Here is an 18,647-nt window from a genome sequence, read left to right as displayed (position 1 = left end):
AATTAGACTAAAAAAATTAAGTTAATAATTAAGTGATGATAAAAAATAATAAGCTCAGATGCTCTCGTATCTAAAATCTTTTCTCGGAAGCATCTGGTACTGTTTTGCAGGTGCTGCTCGAGTTCCAACTCCCAGTTTATTAGTAATTGAAGAAAATGCTATGGGATACAGGTTCTTTGGCTATTTCAAAAAATCAATACTGGTTCTTGTGCTTAACTTTTGATAATTAAGAAAAAACCGATTTTGGGGAGGTTTGAAAGTATAAAGGAATAAAACCTAAGTAAAATTAAGCGGAATAAGTAGACAAAAAGCAACCTTAGATCTCTGATCTATCTACCTTGCGTATAAGTAATTGATATCTCCTTTTTCAACATTGAATATTGTGGTCCTTTTTTTCGAAAGAAAAATGTAAAAGGGGTTGAAGTTCCATGATCTACTTGGGTGCGTCAAACAAACTAGTGTCGGTGGCATACTAATGCCAAATTGGCATTGCCAGTAGGTGAGATTCCTAACAATACAGATTCTGGAACCCCGAGAAAAGAAAAGAAAAGCAATACAGATTTCTAGGATTTCAGAAGTGTTGAAAACAGCAGAGTTCGTTTCGTGCTGAAAAAAATGGGGTTTCAATCGTAGTTGGTTTCAAGTATTCACACAAGAATTCGACCAAGGGAAAAAGAAAAGGTGGTCACGGAAGAATAAATGAAGTTGCGAACTGAATTTTAAGAGAAAACAAGATACTATAAAGTATAAACCACAATTAAGTTCTTTAAAGTGAGAAAGAAAAATTAAAGTGAAATACTAAAATCTAAGTCTACTTAATAATTAGTTGACGTATATCATGTGCCGGGCTCAAAATACCAAAAGACAAAAAAGTACACGGAAATACTGATTGCATGCTTCCCTTTTTGGTCATAAAATGCTTTAATACTTACTAGTTTAAAGTTATTAGCTGAATGACGTATCTTATTAGGGAGCGGAGATTATTATAACAAGTGGCCAAGTGGGGTAAGTCATGCTGATGAAAAGAGAAATGAAGAGAACAAGACAGGAGAACATTCCCCAACAAATCAAACAGAATTGTGATCAACGGGAGCATTTACATTTGCATTATGAGTAAGCCATCTTTTCTCGAATTATTCGAGTATCCTTGGGATGTATTTGCTTTTGGCATTATTTCCACAATTTCTACCGAACAATAATCATCCATCTGAGGAAGATTACTAGAATTGTTACACAAACTAAGGAGATCTAAGTTGGGGTTGATGATGGAGACCATGCTTCCAATGGAAACGAACACATGCTGACATAGTGATGAACATTATTTCGGTCCTGAAACAATGATTGCTGCTCATACTCCTGTGAAAAACACACAACACAATCTCATCAGTAAAGGTTTTTAACTTAAGTTTTCGAAAGCTCTAAGCCAAGCATATATTTAGTTTAGACAACAGCTTTGTCTCTTATTATCATTTGTACATATCATAATTTAGAGCTTCAATATCAAACTAAATAATAATAAGTGATAATAATTTGTGTTGAAACTTGAAGTTAGCTAAAAGAATTTCTGAAATCTTATTACAAGCTATGGTGCACCAGCATATAGCAAACCTTACAGAAACCATTTGGCGGAAATGAAGCATCGAGAAGGTCTTCCATGCAGTAACCGGGTATGGTCTCAATCAAATACTCAGAAATGCTGCTTGTTGAAACTGAACCCGTGTCACTACCCATATAATAATTATTATTATTCTGGTTATTTGCTGCTTCAGAGCTTGTTGTGGCTCTACTCGAGGACATTGATGTTGGCTCTGATGAAGAAGAAGAAGAAGCAGCACCAAGCTTTACACCTGTCAGAAGAAACCTGTTATGCTTCTTAGTGTATTCATTGGCTCCATGGATAGAAACGTCACATTCACTGCATAGTATCGCTCTATCTTCTTGGCAAAATATATATGCACGTCTCTCCTGTAAATTAAACCCCCCCAAAAAAACAGAAAAAGAGATTTTTTATTAATACATTTCTTTAAGTTAGATGTGACACTTTATTTAAACCTTTTCTTTTGTTGTTTAATATATAATTACATGTGACTAAGGATTAGAATAATGAATTGAATATAGAAAGAAGGCATTACTTGGCAGATATCACAAAGAGGGGCGTCTTTGGAGTTAGGGTGGTGCAGAGAGAAGCGCGTGTGTTTGGTTGCAACCTTGTTGGCACAGTGTATTGTGCGATCACAGCCATGGCATAGAGCTGCTTCATCAGAGGGACAGAAGAAAGAGGCCTCCACTTTGTGACACACATCACACTGGATCTTCATATCACTCTTTGTCAGTTTGTCTCTCTCTCTATATAGATTATTTCTGTTCTTTTCTTTTCTTTTTGGTGTTTGATTTGATTTGCTTCTTCTTCTGAGTGTGTGTGTGTGTGTGTGTGTGTGTGTTTGAAAAGAGAGATAGATAGATAGTGCGGGTTCGGAAAAGAAAAGGGAAATGGGGACAAAGAATTATGGGCGTTTTAAGGAGTGATGGTCCATAGAGAACAGCAAACAGCTAAGCTCAGAAGTATGTAAATGTGTGTTTTCTCTGACTTATAGAAAACTCTGGATCAATGCTATATCAATATCAGAGACAATAGTAGCTGTTACTATTTATATATATTATACATTAATATCTCTGATTTCTATCTCTTTCTCTCTCTGTCCATGTCCATGTGGATTTCTCTTTCTTGGAGTAAAGAGTAAAGAGGCAGGGGAGCAAAGCAAGTTGGCTAGGTATTATTATTATTCTATGGGAAATAATAATGCTTTCACTTTCAATTGTGTGATGAGTTTGTCTGAACTTGGAGGCATGGCCAAGCATCATGCATTACCATCTTCTTCCTTTATTGCATTGTTGTGAATGAATGAATGCTTCAGCTTTTGATCATGGCCTTCAGGTTATAGATTAGATACAGAACCAATGTGACAATGTCGGCTTTTACAAACTCATGAAGCTTCCTTCTTAGAGCATCTATTTATTATGCGAGATTCCTGTATGTATAGAATCATTTCATATTTACACTGTTGAATTATGTTATTGCATGATCTACTAGATTTTACTAGTTATACATCTTTAAAACTATATATATCACTGCTAAGGCTAAATTACATATAGATAAATTGATTGAAAATCAAAATTATGCATATGTCCTAAACTGAATTTGGTTACATGCATGTCTTGTTTGACTAATTAGGTATGCATGTAATCAAATTTAATTTAGGACATCTCCGTAATTTTAATTTTCAATCAATTTATCTATGTAATTTATCCGATTATTAATGGTAATTATGTATGTTAACTATGTTGTATATTAGTTACTTTCATAAGATGTGTATAATTGTGTATTATTTATTATACAATTTGTAGGAAAAGTAATTGAAATAATAATATGATAGAAGATATTGGATGGGTAGAGATCGATATTTATAACATTGGCAAGTGAAAAAAAAATTGATGTACTAGTAGTATAAAGTAGTTTTACATGTGTATCCAATTATATAAGGTCACATCAGCAAAAACAACTCCTTTTTACATTGACTATATGAATAGTAGTTATCCAAAAGAACAAATATAATTTTATGACTGTTGGTATATTAAAATTAAACTCAAAAAAATTGAGATCATTTATAAAAAAATATAATATGTTTTATAAAAGTTTTAAAAAATTCTTTACTCTTTAACACTAATAACTAATTAATGAGAGGCAACTTACGAATTTCATTAGTCAATGATTTCCACTATAGTATTTTTCTTTGTGAAAATGGGAATACAATTTTGAAGGGATGTAACGTAATATGTAAATAAGGTAAAAATTCATGTGCAATCAATTTTATGTAAAGTTGATAGTTGAGAGTCCTTAAATAATTTGATTGATTTGACTAAATTTTTATCTAAAGATCTTTAGTTATCAATTTTACGTGAAGTTGATTGCATAGTTGAGTTTTCACTAATATGTAATGATAAATTTTTTTTCAATTAATATTCACTCAATTTTGTTTTGTTTTTTTTTTTTTTATCTCATATTACCTGAAAAAAACTGTGCCTAAATTTTGTGTTGGCTAATAGTTGATTGCAAATAAATGAGCTTCCTATAATTGGATAAATAAAATAGGGAAAGAAAACCCTAATTCTATACTATTTGTAGCAAATTATATTTATATAATAGGTTGATACTTTTTCTAGACAATGCTTTTATAGGTAGTGCATAAAGAATGATACATTATTGGTTTACATCTTTATACTCATGATTTTTCATGACTTACATAATATTTTCTCTTTTTTTCTTTTCTAGTGCCCGATGTTGTAGGTAAACATGTGCCTAGCATGGCATGTGATAAAGCAAAACTAAGAGGTTATTTTGAACAAACAAACAAAAAGGCATAGCCAGAGATGCCCCAACAAGGTGCCTCTCTAAAAGAAGTTTGTAATCTAAATTTGAAATATCTTCCCCTAGTATAAATAATATCCGAAAGATGCTATTGAAAATGTCCTAGCGTAATGCTCACGTGTTTTTTGCTCTATTATGACGTTCTAAACCATCAACTATTATAAATGCGAAAAATTTTTAAGTATACCGATACACTGATGTTTCAATAATTTTTAATTATTAATTTTAATTATAAAGATCAATGATTAAAAAGTACTAAAATATCAATATATCAATACACTTAAAAATTTTTCAATAGATGCATCATACCTCCTCATAAAAAAAGTTTTATTTAAATATCGGTTCCGGTACTCTTGAACTCTCATCTAGTCTAATTTTTATGCACACTAGTCTAATATTTATTATGCACACTTAATTTAAATCTTTTTTCTAATCAACACTTAATCAAATGTTCTAATTATATAGATTAGGAGTGGACATGAGGTCGGGTGAAATCGGATTCGCTTTGATCCGGACCTGATCTTAAATAGTAATTAGGTATATTTTTGAAACTTTTATTCGATCTTAAATTCGGTGAAATCACACTACTTTCGAGCCATACTAAAATCAGATCTCGACCAAGTGAAGTCTGGATCTTGATAAATTGTCAAAAAATTATGATGCACCTATTTGTAAAGAAGAAAAAAATACTTGTTACAGAAAAGTCGATAACTATACTTAAACTTAAATTTGTCTATAAATTCTAATTTAATACTTTTTTAATCTATTTCCTAATTCAACAGATGTGATTAAAAACAAAACAATAAGTTTATACTTAATATAACATAATATTAAAATTAATTTAAAATATATATATATTTTTTAGTTCCCATAAAATGCACACGGGTTGGGTTAAGTCGAAATTTGTCTTGATTCGGATCCTACTCTAAATAATGACTAAATCTATTTTTTAGACTTTTATTTAACTTTAAATCCAATAAAATCACACCAAATTACTCCTAAAATATTCGGATTCGAATTGGATTTTCGAGCCGAAGTGGGTCGTGTACACCCGTAATATGGATGAAGTATTTTCTCCTTTAAAGTTGTTTTTGCCTACGTATAATACCTACCTAATTAGAGGCTTCATTTTTATTTATGGAACTTATACAAAAGTTATAACTAATCATTGTATTCATTATTCAAATGTGATCACACTCTTGAAATTGGTTGTGGCACGTTCAACGAATTTACGAGACACAAAATGTTGATGCTATTGTTTTTACTTTATATAAAAATATGGACAATTCATTTAAATAAATAAAGTGGAGAAAAAATTTATTCAATTATACATTTTTTAATATTAATATGTAAATATATTTTTTTATAATTTTATAAAAATTGTTATTGACAATAGTGGATTAGGTTAGAATGTAATCTGTTATTGTTAGCCGTAATTTACGTGTATTTTGAGCTTAACAGAAATTGCTATAGACAGTAATGGTTTTTAAAGAAATTCGTTTGGTCATAAACCGTTACAGGCGGTTTATACATTATGGACATGAACCTAAACTGTTAGAGACAGTAGCAGTTTACGTAGAGTGTGTGTTATACTGGTTGCCTATAAACACTCCTCCAAGACATTATTGAGCTAAAAAGAGTGTGTCATTTCTCACAAATAGATGGTGAGGAGAGTTTTGTGCCTCTAGTGCATTGCTCTGAAAAAATTAAAAAAAAAGTCAAAGGCACGGTATTAAATTTACAGACAGGAAACCGCTTAATGTTTTTATCCGGTCGTCGAGTACATTGGCAGAAATAAAACAGAACATATTACAGAAGTTGGGTGTGCGTGGGACAAAGTGGGTTAAAAAATTTCTACAAGATTTTCATTGCCGTTGTGTCCGCCGGTGTGAAGTACGAGACGTTTGTGATAGGGTCCGATGAAGACCTGCAGATCTTGTTTCACTATCGGCGGAATTTTTTGGAGGTTAGAAAGGTATGATTCTGTCATGTGTTGGCATATTTTGTTGTCGCCTCACACTGTAGATACACCTACTTGGCTGCACCATGCACGAAAGATATACACAACGTTGTTAAAATTTACATGCAACACGAAAAAATCCTAACTACTTAGACCAAATAAATAAATAAATATTACCACACAACAATACAATTAAACAATTAATTAATTAAATTATTATTCAATTATAAAATCAAATTAGAATCCGAAAATAAAATTATTATTCAATTATGCCGGTTTCTTATCTATATTTTAAACCGAATAATTAAAATTGGAATCCTAAAATAATTTTTTTTTAACTATTATTCTAATGTTGTTTAACTTAACATAAACCGATTTTCAAACCAATTTGATTTTCCTAAATAAATTATTAAAAACCATGGATATAGTTTTAGAGCCAGTCCGTCGAATTCGGTTATTGCAATTTTAGTTTTTGTACATATACCCCTACTACATTTCACATCCTAAGTAACATCTAATACTCAACTATAAGGGTTAGATTAATATTCTATCTCCTAAACGCTACATTCTATAATCTATCTAACAAATATTAATGCTAAGATAAATAAAACAAAGCTAACCTCATCGGCAATGGCACCAGCAATATGAGCAACACCGTTCAGTCGGTACAAGCTTTGCTGGTCTGCCATGATCTCCAACTGAAAGTTAGCGCTCGAAAAAATCCAAAACCGCTCTCCAAGTGCTCCTCCTTCTCTCTAGAATTTTCTCTCTCTAGCCAAACTCAAAAGTCACACAAATGAAATCCGCGGCTGCATGCCACGGTTTATATAGACGCACACTCCAAGTAACCCGCTACTGTCTCTAGCTATTTACGTTTAATGCCCACAATGCATAAATCGCTACTGCCTGTAGCGGTTTATGGCCAAATGTCTTCAGAAACCCCTATTACCTATAACGATTTCTGTTAACCCCAAAACACACGTAAACTGTGGCTAGCAGTAGCGATTTACATTATAACCTAATCTGCTATTATCAGTAGCGATTTTTATAGAAATATAAAAAAATGCATTTGTATATTGATATTTAAAATTGTGTAATTAGGTAAATTCTTTCTCCATTTTATTTATTTAAGTAAATTGTCCTAAAAATATAGTTATAAATTTACTGTTGTAACGTTAAAATAATCTTTTTATAAATGAATTAATCTATATTTTTTATTGACTTGAGTGTTTCTGTAGATACATACTCTGCAACAAGACCGAAGAACTTCAAGCCACATTAGAACGAGGTATTTTTTGGATATAATCAGAGAGACCATAACAAAATTAATAAAAAAGTAATACACAAAATATTATTTTTTAAATTAGTTGAATCTAAATTAAAATCTAACTCTCTAACTGTTGAAAGCATAATAATGTAGATTCAGCTAACGAGTTGATATGGTTGTTGTTTATGAAGCTTCCTATAGTTGCGCTTTTGAAGGAAGACCTAAAAAGTGATACAATAATATTTTAGTGTTGCTTAGCTTGTTCTGACCAAATACCAATAATATGCTTCCTTTCGGCTTTGATTTCAACTTTTTAGTTGTGCAATTCCTTTCCATTTCAAAACAATTTTTTTAAAATTAAAACGTGGTTGTTGCGGACTTTGTTCTTTACATTTCATCATAATGATAATTGACCAAGGGAACGGCCGCAAATAAGCAAAAAGGAAAAAAAGATGTTCCATTAACAAGAAAATTTTGTATACTTTGTTAACACGTATTTTAGTAATGTTGAATTATAATTTGATATTTTATTTTAATATTATAACTCTGCTTTTTCTATCTTTAAATTAAATTAAATTAAATTAAATGTCTATAAACAACTCAATTTTAATTGTTTAAATAGCATAAATGTAATTAAAATTAGAAAGTACAAGAAAATAAGTGTGGAACACTATTGAAATCGGCCAAACTAAACGACAGAAAATACTTTTTTTGAGACTGGATACGGATTATCTAGTTTGAGAATCTCTTAGACAAGATATTGTAAAAGACATGCCAGTTGTCAGCATAAAACAGGGTTATTTGAAGATAAGAAAGGAACATTGTACTTTTACTCCTATAGGCATTGTGTTTGAATCTAATAGTGAAATAATTCACTTTTTAATTTACATGTAGTTGGGGGAATGGTAAAGGACGCAATTATCAAGAATATAAGTGCTTTATGTAATTATGGTGTCAAAAATAAAAATTGGATCGTCTGATTTTTGGAAATATAAACCAGATTCTTTGATTTGTGTTTTAAAACTTAAAAAAATTTGGGGTTCACAAATTGGATGTATCCTAAATTTTTTTAATTTTTAAATACAAATTAGAGGGTCCGATTTAGGGGTGGCAAACGGGCCTAAATCCGACGGGCCGGCCCGCATAACCCGCCAAAAAAGGCGGGTTGGGCTGGGAAATTAGGACCGCCAAATAGCAAAAGCCCGCCTAACCCGCACCGCTTAAACCGCGGGTTTTGGCGGGCTTTGGCGGGGCGGGGCGGGCTTCCCCGCCGGGCTTAGTATTTTTTTATCAAGGGCTATTTTTACAATTTTTTTTTTGCCAAAACCCAACTTTTACCAACCCAACTTACAAGAGAATGAAGATGAAAATTGAGTGTTTTGGATTATGTTTATTTTGTTTTAGAGACTATTTATAATTATGTTTTGGATTATGTTTATTTTGCTTTGGGAACAATATTTATAATTATGTTTTGGATGAAAACTTGGTTTATAATTATATTTATTAGATATTTATAATTACAAAGACTTTAATGTTTGTGAATATAAAAATTATAATTTGTTTATATTTTTAGAAATTATAATAGTTAAAAATAAAAAATAGAAGAGATTTTTTATACTTTTATATATATTATTTAATAATTAAAAGTAAAAAAAAAAGATATTTGGCGGGCTTAGCCCGCCGGCCCGCCGTTAGACGGGGCGGGCTGGGATTTTGGGACCGCCTCACTAGGCGGGGCGGGGCGGGCTTCCCCGCTTGCCACCCCTAGTCCGATTACCTTCGTCAAAATTTAAATTTTCTCCTTCACACTAATTGGACTGTCCGATTAGTAGGCTTAATTATTTTTACAAAGAAATCGAATGGTCCGATTTCTTCGTATCTTATTTTAGAAAAAGCTATCTCACATCCATGTCTAGCACCTATATTTTCAACAACAAACTATAACACACATACTTCTCATATCCAAAAAATGAGCCAAAATAATTCCTCACATATGAATAATTAAGTGTCTACCGAAATAATTAAGTATTTTCTATCATCTAGCTAGAAATCATCATGGCTATTATTTAGGATCTTATTAATAATGTGTTAAAAAAAACATTTTAAAAATAATATAGTAAAAATGATTAAAAAATAATTGTTTATATTTTAATAATTAAATATATTAAAAACTAAAAAAATAATTATCATACTATTAAAATATGATCTTTAAAATACAAGATGCATAAATTTTATTACTAATGATATAACTTAATTTGTGAAGAGTTGATTTTTTAGGACAGCTGATCATCTAATATAGTTAGCATATTAGAGTTTGATTTAAATTGCTACTTCACCTGGCCTTCTAAATGAATAAATAGTGAATTTCAGTACAAGATAAGAAGTGCTTGTGTTGTATGCATTTTAGGACCAACAAATTAAAGTCTCTTAATAATATGAAACATATTTAGGAGAGATCATCTCGTAACAAAAATACTCAGTATATTGTAACATACATGTATATAAGTTATCAAGCGCCAATAGTGAGAAAATTACATATAGTTCATGTGCTACACGAGTCAATTAAATAAAAAAAAAAACCACATTTTGTAGAACTTAAATGGAAGCAGAAAATTGAGACTGCAATTAGAGTGGGCATGGCAGAACACAAGACGGTAGGGAAGGACAAAAAGTAGCGCCTTATGGTCAGTTTCCCACTGCATGTGAACTTGGAATAGAGAAAAAGAACAATATATATATATATATTCTATGTGAGAAATAATATTTGTATTTTTTACTATTTTTTATATAATATAAAAATAATTATATTTTTATTTTTAAATAATAATTGTTCATATACTAAAAAAGGATATAAAATCAGTTATTCCATGTAATATACATGTAATGTATGTTTTTTTTTTTTACTAAAAATAGAAAGATTCAAATTTGTAACTTCTTAAATAAGCATGAAAAAATGATATCATTTGAATTATAACTCATTTTTTTTACCAAAGATAAAAGACTTAAATTCGCAATCTCTTAAGTGAGTATGGAGAGAGCCAATAAGTAATAGTTCAAATGGCATAATCTCCCTATACTCAATTAAGAGGTTACAAATTCGAATCTCATAATTTTGGTAAAAAAAAAAAATGAGTATGAAAAGATTATACCATTTAAACTATAATTCATTGGCTTGAATTATAGCTCATTAACCATGTATAATGTGCACTTTTAATTTTTAATATTAAATTTGTATCAATTAATTTTATAGCTTACTTTGCACGAAAATATATTCCCACTAGAAGTTCACAGATTTAATAGCTAGAAGCTAGGGGACCACATTCTATTTGCACTGCAACTGACACTTCATGGGTATGCCCATTTATTGTATGTAAATGAGGTGTTGGGGGGACCTTATAGCCAACTTAGCTTTGCCTATAAATATCTATATATTTCCAATCAATTTAATATTCATTTTTTTTATAGAATCAATTTAATATTCTTGTAGTTTCCACTTTTGGCAGTTGATGGGCAATGGGCCTTTATGAAGGGTGAACAGGTTATGTGAAACTTGTATATCAATTTTGTTTTATTTTATTTTCTTCACTTTATAGCATACCATTCAATTCTTTTTATTCTTGCCTTATGGTCTTTTTATTCATAAAAGTGTATAACTTGTTATTTCTGGTTTATTTTTCTACTACTATCTCAATTATAATCTCTGAATCTCCGTCATTATTCAAATATATCAATATGCAAAGATACCTTACTGTAACTGTGTAAGCTTTTGTTTTTTGGTCCAAGCACTGCATGTTAATATCAAATGTGTGACTAAACAATAGCTATATTGAGCTCAAGATTTCACATGTAGTAACATTAAGTCCAACATGATATAAATCAATTCTTGCATCTTGGACTCTCAACTTTCTGCTGGATTAATGCATTGGGGCTAGCTACCATAAAGGTCTAAATTTCCTTCAATTTAAGACCATAAAAAAGGAACTCTTGGGCTTTGGCCCTATAACGTACCCAATAACACATCACCGTTCTTAGCTCTCCCTCTTAATCTTGTTATGGATTTTGCATTTTTGCTAGAGCATAATGCCATAATGGGTATGCAAGTCAAAAGGAAAAACGATTTTATATCCGTAATATATTTTGAAAACATTTAAAACTTGAGTTAAAAAGTAAAAACACCATTTTTCTAGAAACACACACCTTTACACTTTTTATTCATTAATTAGTATTGTACGATTAATTATGAACAAAACATAGATATTTTTTTTCTGTTTCCCACCGACAGGCCAAAGATTAATTATGAACAAAACATGGATGTTATGCAGTAAGAGTTTTCTGTTGTTTTAGACACCAAAAAATTATGTTAGACGCCAAAAAATAAAAGAATTTTCTGTTTAACATGTTTTTTTTAATGTCTATTAGAATAATGTTCTAACAGCTTATCATCTATGGGTTATTTGGTGTACATGTAGGGTCCAAAAACTTAATGCCTTAAACCATGACCCAAGTGAGCGCAACGTTATTGCAGCCGACCAAGCCCAAACGATGGTAAACAATGCATACCGAAAAAAAGTCCTTTTTCTCCTTGACAAAAAAAAAAAACAGAAAAGAGACATTTTTCTCAATAAAGTTTAGGCAACAGGAATAGTCTCCACTCTCCAGTGGGTCGAGAGTCCCCTTCCCTACACTATTTGGTTCTTGATTCCTATCGGCAAGAAAATAGATCATCTCCAATTTTTTTAACACTTAAAAAAATACAGTGTAATCTCTCACCATTAACTTTATAAGTAAAATCAAAATTAAATACGAGAGAGAAAGAGAATAATAAAGGGTGAAAAATCACAATTGACACCATTCAATTTTTTCGACATTGAAGAGGATCCACTCCCCCACAACATAAATCCATCTAAAGCAATTATCAACACTTTCCCAATTTTAATCTCATCATTAATTATTAAATCAATTTCATATGCAGAATTCAATGAAAACTTGTGATCCATTAAACCAAACAAACGTAGTTCTGTGCGATATAACACAAGGTTTTAGGGGATCATCGCAAGCATGTTATGTAACTTGGAGGTCTCAGATTATTGGTACACATCATAATCTAACTACCGATTAATCAGCCAATGTAGGCAAATAGAAATCATCATCATAGACCTCACCTACATAGTCAAGATGTTGGAGATTGGAACACACTTTCAGTGAAACAATTTATGATTGGTGAAAACTCTATATGAGATGATTTGAGATATACTAAGTTGTTAAGACTTAAGACAACTGCACCTTTATGAAAATAATAATTTTTCAAAAACGAGTGGTGCATTAATTACCTCAGTGGAGAGAACAAGATTTAAATTTGAGAAAAAGAAGAAGGCAAGCTTAAGAGATCACTCAGTTCAGCGGGGTGGTCGAACCCAAAGCTGTTTCTAATTGAGATGATGGAATAAAACTCTCATTCTCATTAATCCTAATTACATTACTCGGTTAAATCAATTTTTATCAATGACACTAAAACTATATAATCTTCTATAAAACTACCAAACAATCCTACAACCAGCCACAATGAGCTAACTATCCTTTTCAATTCACATCTCAAACGCCACAAACTTCAAAGTATTTCCGAGTTTTAACAATCTCATGGTTCATAAATTAACCTAGACCCTAAACCCCATAAATCTTGTGGAATAAAACCAAATTGACCAGCCAATATAGACAACCATATATTAGCAATTTGTAAAATTAACGTTAGAAATCGAACAATTTAGTTATTCAAAAGAGGGAGGGGAATCAGAAGGGGAAGTAAAAGACGAGGGAAAAGAGACAACTCAGTGAAGGGAAAAGGTTTATGGTTCTATTGTGAAAAAAAAAATGAAGGAAAATGCGAAAAATAAAACAAAAAAAAGTGGAAGAAAACGAGAAAGCAGGACAGTTAAGAGGGGAAAAGAGATAACTCAGTGATGGCAAAAGGTTTTTATGGTTCGATTCTGCCAGCAACATTCCTCAACTACAATTTCAGAAGAGGGAGCTTTTATATCCTCATTGTCAAAACCTCTTTCCCCATTTCAAAATGAAAAAAAAAAAAAGAATGAAAGAAAATGCGAAAAATAAAGCATAGAAAAGAGGAGGAAGAAGTGCAAGAGATCACTCAGGTCAGCGGGGTGGTCGACACGCAAAGCAATCTCATGAAAGAGAGAAAGCACTGCATTCCGGTCTGTTGAGCTTGAATTTCATGGAGTCATCACCGTGATCTCCCACACATCTTTTATTGAAAAAACGAACCAGAAGAAATATTTTCAAATATGAAAAAAAATAGTAGAATCATGAATCGGTTATCATCAGGAAATTGTTACAGATCTTATATTGAAAAAACAAACGAGAGAAGAAACGTTTTCAAAGATGGAAAAACAGTAGAACTAAGAATCGGTAATCAACAAGAAATTTTCACATATGTAATAATGAAAAAACCAATAAGAATTACAAAGATGATAATACAATAGAATCATGAATCGGTTAATCAACAAGAAATTGTTAAAAGATACCTCCTGCCTCCCACTTCCTATTAAGGCTTTCATAAGATCGGTGGTGAGTGAAGATAGAGTCTGAATTTATAGGAAGCAAATAGGGTTTAAGGGAACTCTTGGGCTCGGCCCTATGATGTAGGCCCATTAAATTGGGGCTAGAAAGAGGTCTCTGCCTTCTACGTATGCCCATTAAAAATAGGCATTGTTGGGCCTCGGTCCGATAATGAACCCAACAATTTTTTGAAAAAAATTCAGGAAGTGGCGGTGGCCACTGGCCACTGGCCAGGGAGTTAACGAGTGGTGACAAGTCGCGCACGCACTTCTGGTGAGACTTGAGAGGTGTCTCTCTCTCTTTCTCTCCCGCCATTGAAGTAACTTACTGTTATCTGTATCTCACACTAAGAATTAGAATCAAAATGAGGCTGTTGTTCTCTGTCTCCGCTTCTGCTTCTGCTTCTATTTTTCTTAATCCTCCATCTCATCCACTTCATCTTGCTCAGGTGCTTCTTTCACACTTTTCACCTCTCTCGCTCTCTCTCTCTCTCTCTCTCTCTCCTTACCTTAATGACGCCATTTCTGTTCTCATAATTTAGGGTTCACTCATCCAACCTTGTAAGTTTCGGATTCTCTCGGAGCAGAGTCTCTGTTTGAGGCTCACAACTTTCCGTTTGAGTTGCAGGAGAAGGTACCGTAACACACAAACACTAGCACTGCTACACATCAATTATCATTATCATTTAGAAGTTAATATTTAGCTATTATATCATTCTGAAGGTTTATGTAGTGCTAACTCTATAGATTAGAAATTTAGATGAGGATGTTATCAAGAATAGTGAATTTGGCGTGTTTGGATCTAAAAAACACAGGGGAACTTTCATATGTGCAGCCAAAAATCAAGAAGCCGAGGATGCTTTCAAGAAGACCGTCGAAATCGATATGCTTATAGATATGCTTAGGGAAGCTAATCCTCACCAGGTAAACTATTTCTTCTGTCTTTCATTTTCCTCTTATTTTATTAGTTATTTGTTTGATTTCTTGATTGTAGCCATATTTTATGGTTCGTGATGCTTGGACTCAAATGATATGTGTTGATAGATTTTGGATTTTGGTTTTTCAATGATGATATTGTTTTGCATTGTTATCAGCTTCAGAAAATTGTTCTTGAGAATATCCTTGCTTTCAATCCAACCTTCTGGATACGACTTGCGGCAAGGTCTGACACATGCAAGTCTGAGGATGATAAAGTACAATATTAAACTTTTCTGAATATTTCATTATTTGCTTTCTGTGCAAAATTCTTTTATTACACTACATACTTTTGTTTGTTTGTTGTTGAAATGTAGAAAGATTATGAAGAGTTGGCTGCAGCTGTTATGAACGTGGTGGATCGCGTGGTTCATAAGACCAAGGTATCCCTTCATCTTCAGTTGGCCAACAATTGTTAACAAGTGATTTGACTTTCTTTCTTGGTATTTCTTCTTGTGTTGCAGGAGAAGATAGAGTCTGCCACTGATGTCCTGAAGGGTGTGCTAAAACCTGTGGTTGACGATGAAGGAGAGATTTCATGGCCTCCAAGAGATCCTCAGGGACTCACATTGATGGAAATGGTGAGTTTTGTTTTGTTTGTCACCTACACTTTGCTGGCCTGTTTTATTGGAAGGCCTTTCTTATTCATTTAAATTACACTGTTTTTCTGCACTTATGGATAATTATTAATATTAACTTATCAAGTTTATTAAATTTCATACTATTTGATAATCACTAATGATGGACCCAATCCTATGACATACAAGTAACCACAGCATTGATTGTCTATGCATCTTGGCAAATGATATATAAACTCTAGTTTGTCCACTTCTTAAGGTGTTTTGGCTCTACCGTTACTTTCAAGTGGAGTTGACAGCTGGTTTGACTGCAGATAATGTTAGCATGATACTTTCTCTGTAGAGTGCAATTGTAGTGTTTTAGAAATTCAATCCAACGCCTTTTGCCTTAAGTTTAAATTTTTCTGATGAAACATGTACATCAAACAATTCACACCATATAAACATTACAGCTGTATTTTATAATGCCTTCATATCTCTTCAATTATTTAGATGTATAACCAATGATCTATCATTTTGCTTTAAGACTCATGTTACTCAAAATCCCAATGCATCACATAACATATTTGCTTTGTTATAGTGAAGTCTTGGCTCTCTCTATTCACAGAGCGTGTTAGATGATTGTTTTTATTCTCATCAATGAAAATTAACGCTGCAATACAATTTTCACATCAATAATCATTTACTGTAATGTGCGTGAGATCTCCAGAGGCAGAGTATTATTCATCTTCAAGTTTTATGAAAAATGAATTGGATAAGACTTAAAAGAGACCAAATGACTAACAACAATAATGAACATGTTTATGTATAAGTAATTGCTATGTATTGTTCTGTAATTCCAGCTGAATTGAATCAAGCACAATATTTATTTGAAAGTGAAAATTTCTCTTAAGAGTTGCATATCTACTATATATAATGGGAATAGGGAGGGATTTGGTACACAAATTTTCGTTCCTAAAATACCATTATATCCATTAAAATACTTTTTGCTATTTTAGGATTTGAACCCTAGACTTCTTGATTAGACTGAAAGATATTTACCAATTTGACTAATGTCACATTTATTATAATTTTATATATTTAATAAGTAAAAAGGTAGATCATAATACACTAGTATTTATCAGCATTTTTTATTTATCTAATTAAATTTGAAGTTCTAATATTTAGGAGATAAGTCAAAGGGAACAAGAAGGACAGCTAGATGAGGGCTTCCTTGCTGAAGTTAATGCACAACTACGACAAGTGAGTCTTTCTATTCACTTCTTCTGCATGTATATGTAACCGAAAGAATTTTCAATTGTCAATGGCCGTCAGAATTTTGTATAATTTAAGTCTTATTAATCGATTGGTTAGATGTCACAACATTTTTTTGAGATTCCTTGGTAGCTTCTAGTTCTAGTAGGATATCTCTTGGGATGTTGCATATATGCTGCTTTTGTTCGGTTTCATGAGTATCTTATATATGATACATTCATTTATCATTTCTCTGCTGAAATTACATGTGGTATCACTTTGTGAGGCTCAACCATGTATCTTGGTTGTAATATGCAGGCAAAGGAAGATGGCGATAAGCCTGGTCTTGAGGCTATGTTGCAAAAGGTTTTGCAACTTTATGCTTCAACTGTTCTCTCGAGACGAAGTTACGCTATGAAAGGTAATTTTGTATGTGATGTATCCAATGAATGAAATGATGTTTAAAATAGATTATGTACTTGATTTTTAAGTGGTAGATCCGACATTATTTTAACACTTACTAACAAAACCATTCTTTTCAGAAAAATATGGCGATCACAAAGTTGATTATGGAAATGAGAGCTGGACATTAAATTTTTGTCATATTTTTGTCTTGGCTTGTTTTCCACATATTCTTGTTGATTGGCATAAATATTAAACTTTTAATCTAATTTTGAAGATTTGTGTATTCTTCTTGCAGGGAGTGAAGTTTTGAAGGATGAACAATTCCTTGAAAATATAATCCAAGGTAATAACACCCATAAACTTTATATTCTGGTGTGTGGGTGCCTGGGTGGTGTGTCTAGTTTGAAATATAGTGTTCTACTTTTAATCTGCAAGTGTGGTTACTGGTTACATATATCTCATCAACCGATTTTTGGATCCTTGCAGCTCCTGAAGAAGAATGGAACAATATTTTGATCAAAGGATTGACAATTGGTGCTGGAGATATTTCACCAGAGGAGCTCGATGCTGTCGTCAAGAAACGAATTGAGCGCACTTTAATTAGAACAGTGAGACAACCATGCTTTAAAATTTCATTATTTCACCTGTCTTTATCTTCTTTTTGACTGCTGTTATTCCTTTTCCATATTCATGCTCTATATCATCATCATCATCATCACTGCCCACCTCTGGGAAACAAAGGAGGGAGGTTCTTACCAACAGCGGATTTTGACTGAATACCTGAAAGGCATCGAAACCAGAGCAGAAGAGATTGTTCAGGTGCTTCAGGGGAAACCATAATTGCTGGCTTGGCAGTGGAATATCTTCAGTGGATCATTGTTTGCGGAGGTCATGAAGCAAGTACATTGTGAGTTGGAGAAGTTATAGAGGTAGCAATCTACCTACACGGATCAGAATATAACTTGGCTACCATGTTTGGGTTTTGTTCAGCTGGTTATTAATATTGTAGCCAAAGTTGGTATATAAAAAAATGTAGAGAAGAAAACAAAAGAAAGTATTGTTGTGGAGTCTAGAATGTGGAATGTTTATTTCTTAGCAAATTGATATAGAGCTGTAAAGAGATTATTGTTTTGAGAGTATACCAAGCAATACAGAACTTTTCTTTTTCTTTTGGCAATAATGACTTATGATTTGTTTAATTAAGCGTCGGATCTGTCATTGTTACTGATCT

At 32.2% G+C, this 18,647-nt stretch overlaps 2 protein-coding genes, 2 long non-coding RNA genes and 2 other non-coding genes across 9 annotated transcripts; 2 read left to right on the top strand and 4 right to left on the bottom strand.

The window, feature by feature from the left end:
• Positions 1-1,077: 1,077 nt before the first annotated feature.
• On the bottom strand, positions 1,078-2,739 carry LOC112736926 (B-box zinc finger protein 20). 2 transcript variants are annotated; one of them, XM_025786605.3, is made up of 3 exons: positions 2,133-2,739; positions 1,609-1,965; positions 1,078-1,356 (listed from the first exon to the last, which is right to left on the bottom strand). In XM_025786605.3, exons 1-3 carry the CDS (start codon positions 2,316-2,318, stop codon positions 1,249-1,251), a joined length of 651 nt encoding a protein of 216 aa, XP_025642390.1. In that variant the 5' UTR covers positions 2,319-2,739; the 3' UTR covers positions 1,078-1,248. The 2 variants fall into 2 exon arrangements, with proteins under 2 accessions (XP_025642390.1, XP_025642391.1); XM_025786606.3 differs by having other exon boundaries at positions 1,614-1,965.
• On the top strand, positions 2,214-3,101 carry LOC140177829 (uncharacterized). Its single transcript, XR_011869315.1, has 3 exons — positions 2,214-2,328; positions 2,450-2,562; positions 2,737-3,101. It is a non-coding gene; the product is annotated as an uncharacterized lncRNA (long non-coding RNA).
• An 8,301-nt stretch (positions 3,102-11,402) lies between these two features.
• On the bottom strand, positions 11,403-14,231 carry LOC140177828 (uncharacterized). The gene is made up of 2 exons (XR_011869314.1): positions 14,193-14,231; positions 11,403-13,912 (listed from the first exon to the last, which is right to left on the bottom strand). It is a non-coding gene; the product is annotated as an uncharacterized lncRNA (long non-coding RNA).
• LOC112739741 (small nucleolar RNA R30/Z108) lies at positions 13,601-13,703 on the bottom strand. The gene has a single exon (XR_003170678.1). It is a non-coding gene; the product is annotated as a small nucleolar RNA R30/Z108 (small nucleolar RNA).
• On the bottom strand, positions 13,793-13,902 carry LOC112739688 (small nucleolar RNA Z107/R87). Its single transcript, XR_003170625.1, has one exon. It is a non-coding gene; the product is annotated as a small nucleolar RNA Z107/R87 (small nucleolar RNA).
• A 200-nt stretch (positions 14,232-14,431) lies between the features above and the next one.
• LOC112736925 (uncharacterized) lies at positions 14,432-18,593 on the top strand. Of its 3 annotated transcripts, none has more exons than XM_025786601.3 (11): positions 14,432-14,674; positions 14,768-14,859; positions 15,041-15,149; positions 15,320-15,418; positions 15,518-15,583; positions 15,665-15,781; positions 16,946-17,020; positions 17,330-17,432; positions 17,712-17,759; positions 17,903-18,024; positions 18,158-18,593. In XM_025786601.3, exons 1-11 carry the CDS (start codon positions 14,591-14,593, stop codon positions 18,254-18,256), a joined length of 1,014 nt encoding a protein of 337 aa, XP_025642386.1. In that variant the 5' UTR covers positions 14,432-14,590; the 3' UTR covers positions 18,257-18,593. The 3 variants fall into 3 exon arrangements, with proteins under 3 accessions (XP_025642386.1, XP_025642389.1, XP_025642388.1); XM_025786604.3 differs by having other exon boundaries at positions 14,435-14,674; positions 15,061-15,149; XM_025786603.3 differs by lacking the exon at positions 15,518-15,583 and having other exon boundaries at positions 14,453-14,674.
• The last annotated feature ends 54 nt before the right edge of the window (positions 18,594-18,647 follow it).

Source organism: Arachis hypogaea, chromosome 13 (genome assembly GCF_003086295.3).
Source record: "Arachis hypogaea cultivar Tifrunner chromosome 13, arahy.Tifrunner.gnm2.J5K5, whole genome shotgun sequence".
NCBI classification, from domain to species: Eukaryota; Viridiplantae; Streptophyta; class Magnoliopsida; order Fabales; family Fabaceae; genus Arachis; species Arachis hypogaea.
Note: the sequence above shows the minus strand (reverse complement) of the source record. Positions and strands in the feature narration are given on the sequence as shown.